Source organism: Chenopodium quinoa, unplaced genomic scaffold (assembly GCF_001683475.1).
Source record: "Chenopodium quinoa cultivar QQ74 unplaced genomic scaffold, ASM168347v1, whole genome shotgun sequence".
NCBI lineage: Eukaryota > Viridiplantae > Streptophyta > Magnoliopsida > Caryophyllales > Amaranthaceae > Chenopodium > Chenopodium quinoa.
In genome coordinates this window covers 1,356,058-1,362,768 of record NW_018742205.1, presented here as the reverse complement: position 1 = coordinate 1,362,768, position 6,711 = coordinate 1,356,058, and the positions used below count along the sequence as shown (strand labels likewise).

Sequence of the window (6,711 nt, the reverse complement as noted above, 5' to 3'; positions counted from 1 at the left end):
AGAGTTTTACCTACAATGTTCAATAGATCCTTAACATTGTTGTGCTCGGGAAATTCGTTCAAGGCCCTACATGGTTATCAACTCCATTAGTAGAAGCCGCTGAACAATTGAACTTCAGCATAAACTGATACAGCCAGACAGGCCAAGTAACATTAACATTGGAGGGAGCTTCTCATACAATCATCATCTGCTGAAAGCGAAGAATTCCTGCGTACAAGAGGGGACTACAAAAGCTAATTTAAGTATGAAACATTCTGAGTATTTCAGAAAGCCTTCAAGCATCAGATTCTAATCTTCTATGCAGCAACAACTAATATACAGGCTGTATTAAACAGCTGAATGTTTTACAGTAAGATTTTGCAAGGTTGTCACCATATATGCAACCCCCCATATTGAAAATTTACAACATCAGGGGTGAAAAAATTGAGGGGTGGAGGTGGGGGAGCTCAATTGCTCCCCGCCAAGGGGTTTCCATAACCCCATCACTCCAAATAACCGGTAAAACCGTATTAGAATTCGACAGAATTTCATTTGTGATGGTACAAACTGCATACCCTGCTAGTAGACTACTCAAAAAGCTATTGTCGTCTTGTATTGGAGCCACGTATTGTAACACCGTGCAAGAATTTGGTGTAACCGATAAAATTAATGTTTCCATCAGAGCTTCGTATCCAATCCTTGACTAAAGTATGAGCTGTCGGGCCCAAGTTCAATTCCTATGCATAATGTGCAAAAAAGATCAGAACTTGAAACCACAGAAAGAATAGGAGAAAGTTGATTAACTAAGTGCGTACCCTTGCAAAGTCCTCAACTGAGATCCTCCGGTTACCTTCCTGCTCAAAATACTGAAACGCCATGGTAGCAATTTTATCCCAGTCTTCAAGAGCCTCAAGCTGATATACACTGATTGCCGCTGCACAAAACTCTTCAAAATCTATCTTCTTGGATGAAAATGGTTCCATCTACATTAATAGGGTCAGATTGTAAGCTTGCACTAAAAACATTACTTGGTTTTAATGCAATTAATGATAAAAAATGTAACTTAAGTCACATTAATATTATTAGTTTGTCAACATATCAAGTAATCAAACATTAGCTAATAGGCAACTTTGACATATCAAACTGTCTTACAATAGTCAAAAAATCAGAAACTCTGGCATCTTTCATGGCATCGGTTGCATTTCTCGCGAGGGCCTGTAAATTAGTGACATGATTAAAACAAAAAATAATAATAAGAAAAAAGAAGTAAGCTCAATTAGAATTTTCATCTAACTGAGTAGACCAGTTGGAAATTTGAGGGTGGGGGTTGCACTTACCGCTTTAAAATTCTCGAGAGACACACAACCATCTTTTGGCTCTAGGAGCCTAAACTGTGCTTTGAGGTAAAAGAGCTCATTATCTGTCAGAGCTGTTGAAAGAGCCTGCAATTATGCATATAGTTATTGAATGGTAATGGATTTTATGCAGAGTAATACGAAGTACATGTTAAGGGGAGATTAATCTCTATAATTATGGGCATTGTCATTGACTCATAGGAAAAACTTTCCAAATTTACATGCAAATTCATTACTACTACGGTCATCTGTTACAGCCTACCAATATCTTGAGGGACCACAAAAAAATGTTTCACAGAATTAGCATCCTTGATCGTGTTGAGATAGAGTAGCAATTCAGCACTCCAATGAGTTGATGTGTTTAATAGACACATTGCTGACAACTCTTTATTTATGAGAGCAAAATGCTAGTCATTATAAATCTAAGGATTCTCTTCCAATGTGGGACAAAGTTTAGTTTAGCGAATGACATGCCAAACCTACAAAAGTGGGTGCACATCAGAGATAAAGGTTCTCACCTTTAGAGCTGCTCGTTTGAGAGGGGTGGCCCGCATATATGACCTTACTTGCTTGATTGGGAATATATCTAAAGGAAGAGGTCTGTTTTCATCTCTTAACCATGGATGAGCTGCAAGCAATGTCATCAGTGGTTATGTCAGGAAAGTAACTAGGTATATGAGATATAAGGAAGCCATAAACCATTTACATAAATCCAAGCAAAAGATAGTACTCACCTAGTGCTTGTGCTGCCGTCATCCTTTTCCTGTGGTCCTTGTTCAGTAGCCTTTTTACAAAAAAAATTCCCTCTGCTGATATATTGGGCCAAGGTATATCATCAAAATTAGGATCAGTCCTTAACACAGAACGGAATATTCCTGATTCAGTTCGTGCATAATAAGGTCTGCTTCCACATAACAAGATGTACGTTATGACACCAATGCTCCACATATCTGCTTCACTGTTATATGATCTATGCAGCACTTCAGGTGCAACATAATAGGCACTTCCAACTACATCATTAAGCCTGTGATCTGCACATCATAAGTAGTTCTATGAATCAATCCTCAATGTAAGAACACTAAAAATATTTAACACATCAGATCAACGTTAAGCCACAGCAGCTGGGTCATGAGCAAGAACATTAAACAATTTTTAAATAAGAATAATATCAACTTTTGAACTTCAGGTGCAACTTTAAGACATCAGCTATAAATAAATTCCACCATTTGATTATTAAATAAAAATATTCCTAGATTCCTAACTTTGGGGGGTGTCTTCACAAATGGTCCTAGGTGACCTATGCCACATTGAATAAGGAAAACAACTTATATCTCCAAATAGGATAATATAGCCTCACCACCTCCCCCAGCCAAAAAAAAAAAACTTGTAGCCCCCTCTCCAGCAACCACCAATCCACTCTCACCCTAGCAGCTCAGACGCCAAGTTTTGGTAGCAAAAGTGATTTCTTCTCTTTTTTTGACATCAGCAGCTCTATAAATTGCGATGCAATGAATCGATATAAGCAACTTCCTAAATTCAGTTCAAGCAAGACTATGCTTCTGAATTCATTGAGAAACACTCGTATGAAAGTTTCAATAGTCATTAACTGGCAGAAGGCTGATTTGAAGGTGTTTTTAGTGTAAGCAGCACAAGTTTATTTGTATCTTTATTAAACATAGTAATAGGGTTTTTTTTTTATTATTTGGGAAGTAGGCTCTTTGTTGTTTAATATTGTGACTTAGATTTCTCATTTTTACTCACACTATAGCTTCCTTCACTTTATTAATGCAGCTGAGTTTTGTTTGTGGACACTTGAGTTCAGTTATTAGTAATGAATCTAATGATCTTTCAATCAAGCACAGAGACATTATTAGTTTTTTTGGTGGTGCTTCCAAATAGTATGACCCAAACTTATATGCTCACCTTCCACTAAATTATCATCATTCTATTTTTCACTTATCTTGAATAAAATAGTAAAAGTTTGCAACTTTTTCTAATTTGTGTTGATTTAAATATTGTTATTTTAGTTGCAGAAGATTTTTCCATTCAGCTGGTTCAGTTTCATCACCACGGAAAACCAAAAGTTGAGAGTGAGGGGTAGATGAGAGTGAGGGGTGGAAAAGAACTGAGTTTAAAAAGTAAAATCAAGGATTGGGAGGTCAATTAATTTCGACTAAAGTCTATTTTGGGAATATTTCAAAGTTGATGGCCATAAGGTGGGAACGATTCTTTTCAAATTTTCCAAAATTGATTAAGCCAAAGTTATAAAGTAGAACTTCAAATCTTATTTACTTTGTATTAGTTATTGCAAATAATAAAAGATGAAGCTGCCCTTACCTGGCCTGACATAATCAGAAAGACCAAAATCTATAACCTTTAAACGCGCATCATCTTCCTTAGTAGCAAAAAGAAAATTCTGCCAAGATATAGGGTCCTCTGGTTAACAAACCTCCAAGTAATTCCTTAGCTAAAAGCATAGAGCCACAATGACAATTCCATACCTCTGGTTTTAGATCACGGTGTACAACACCCTGAAGATGGCAAAATGCAACGGCGGATAATATTTGCACTACAATTCCCTTGGCATCTTCCTCGACATATCTCCCGCCTCTGGAGCATGAAACGAACAAAATGAGGCTTATAGAAAATTAGTCTAGAAACTCATACAATCCCCACCCCCCTCCCCCCCCAAAACCTCCCCTGGGAATTAATTAGACTGCATTAAAATTTTACCTTTGCAAAATTCTATCTAATAGCTCACCACCTTCACACAATCTGCAAGTCAAAATAGACGCGTCATAATTTATCACTTCCTTCACAACTCAAAAGACTGATCAGGAAACTAGAATATAGCTAAGTGCCAAACTATAGCACTAATACAATTATATTGATTCTTTTTTTATTATTCAAGCCACTTGTATCCTCAGTATGTCTGAAAGAGAGGAGATCGTGTCTTAGATAATAATGAATGACAAATAAAAGATAATACATATTAAAATCAGACACCGTTTCTATGAATTCTATAGAAAGCTGCAATTATCTGCAAATCTCCCATTACAATGTTGTGTCATGCAAAAGAAAAAATGCCAAAAGCATATTCAATAGCAACTAATTCAAACGTCAAAACATGCATTAAGCGTGCAGAATTCAGGAAGCACTTACTCCATGACTAGGTAGACGTTGTTAGCATCCTCAAATGCATCATAAAATTTGAGCATATGCGCGTTGCCAGACAATGCTTTCAACATTTTCACCTCCCTGCGGACATCTTCAATTGCAACTGCTGAAGTCATCTGCTCAAAGGCATCAGTATCATATATTATTACTCATTAAATCTAAGAAGAACTAGAAAATAAAAAAAAATTAAGAAAAATAATACTAATATTGAAACCTACTACTTCACAAAGTATACCCTACAACTCAATAAAGCTCCACTCAAAAACATCAATGGAGATCATTGAAGGTTAAGAGTCTCGAGATAGAGGCAAAACATAAACTAATCCCTGTATCATGATGTTGCCACTGGATTAATAATATGTTCCAAGTTCGTTATATAAGCCCAGCATTTCCAAAATATATATCAGTTGCTACACACACACACACACACACACAGATGTAACCAAAGCTTTTGAATGACATATAAGACTTCTCAAACAACGAAACAAAATGCACCCTCAAATTGTACTGATTTTGCACTAGCTTGGCATTTAGAGAATAACAATGACAAAAACAACCAATGGACTCGAGATATACAAGACAACATATGAAGCATTGGGAACCAAACTCAAAAACACCCAAATCAAGATAATCTCTGCTTCCCCTCACTATATGGGAGTATGGGACCAAAACTAACCTCATTCAAATCAAATGAATACTTAACTGCAAAAATAGAGATCCTAAATCAAACTCTCGCAGCCAAATAAAATAAGTTTACCAAATAGACTTCTTAACAATGTTACAAAACCATCAATCATAATCCAACATACTTATATAAAATTATATATACATAAGCACCACATTTCATCAGTTAATAAACAAATAGTAACACAATTTAACAAGCAACAACCAAATCAAGCACATACTCATAAGTATAGTCCAAATCTCATAATTTAAAACTCAAAAACACCCACCACAAAATCCAACCCCAGGTACAAACAGACAAAAATGTAACAATCAAGCATAATCCAACAAGAAACCCGATGTTAATATTCAAATTGATCAATCTTGCACACATAAAAACCTCGCAAACTCGAAACCCCAACACATACACACATAAATACATTAACATAGTCCTCTTTGACTCCTTTCACCTTCAAACTCAAAAATCAAAGAAACCAAAATGCCACATACTACCGCACCTTAGCTTTAGAAATGATCTTGACAGCAACAGAAACACCTTTAACATCCCCTTTTTTACCCTTTGCCCAACAAGTATGACCAAAATGCCCTCGACCCACTTCCTTCCCTAATTCATATTTTGCCCCAAAATTCTTGGAATACCCAAAATTCTTGTCTAAACCCCTTTCTCTTTCTCTCTCTACCTCTCTCTCTCTCATCCTCCCTTCTCCTTCCTGCTCCGCCGTCCTCTCCGGCGTAACCCCACCACTCTCCTTCCTCCGCCGCCGAAACGCCGCCATTATAGGCTTCGCCGGCGATGGAGGCGGAAAGGGCCATTTCATCATTCTCCTTCCCGGAGTTCTCGCCGGAGATGGGTTGATTCCGGCGGGAAAGGGGCTATGAAACGGCGTCGTTTGTACACTCGCCGGAGTTGGGTCTTCAACGGCGGATGAAACGGCGTCGTTGACCGCCACTGAAGTAGTCTTCTTGCTGTAACAGTGCCCCATGATCGGACGGCCAGGATTGGTTGAAAATCACGTCAAATGAGATGAAAAAAAATTAAAAAGTTTTAATCTTTAAATTTTTTTTAGAGAGAGAAAGTGAGCTAAAGAAGAGAGTTTTTTCAAAGTAGAGGGAGAAGTTCAAGTTGTTGACATTTAAAGTTTGGAGCTTTATTTTTTAAGGTGACATGGCGGTGACCTACTTTAGGTGAATGATGGGTTTTGCACCGTTTGATGTGTGAGGTTGGGGGGGTTGACTGATATTTGATTGGGTCTTGTTGTGTGAATGGTCAAAGGGAGGAAGGTGTCCGATGGTCGGCTGTTTTGACAATTTTATTATACTTTAGTTGTTTAATTGTTATACTCAATTGATTTCATACTAATTCGGTCTTTCTTGTAATATTCATAGCAATTGTTTATGGTAACTTCATGCTTCATGTAGGAACTTTTGTTGTGCTTTTAATATTTGCCTAGTTGTCGAAATTTATGTAAACTTATTGTTACGTTTGACTTATGTTGTGAAATGAAATGAATGTGTA

At 37.1% G+C, this 6,711-nt stretch overlaps 1 protein-coding gene across 1 annotated transcript; it reads right to left on the bottom strand.

The window, feature by feature from the left end:
- Positions 1–204: 204 nt before the first annotated feature.
- LOC110728044 (CDPK-related kinase 6-like) lies at positions 205–6,711 on the bottom strand. The gene is made up of 11 exons (XM_021907660.1): positions 5,693–6,711; positions 4,497–4,627; positions 4,068–4,109; positions 3,836–3,944; positions 3,672–3,750; positions 2,069–2,365; positions 1,853–1,962; positions 1,317–1,421; positions 1,132–1,194; positions 795–962; positions 205–716 (listed from the first exon to the last, which is right to left on the bottom strand). Exons 1-11 carry the CDS (start codon positions 6,176–6,178, stop codon positions 579–581), a joined length of 1,728 nt encoding a protein of 575 aa, XP_021763352.1. The 5' UTR covers positions 6,179–6,711; the 3' UTR covers positions 205–578.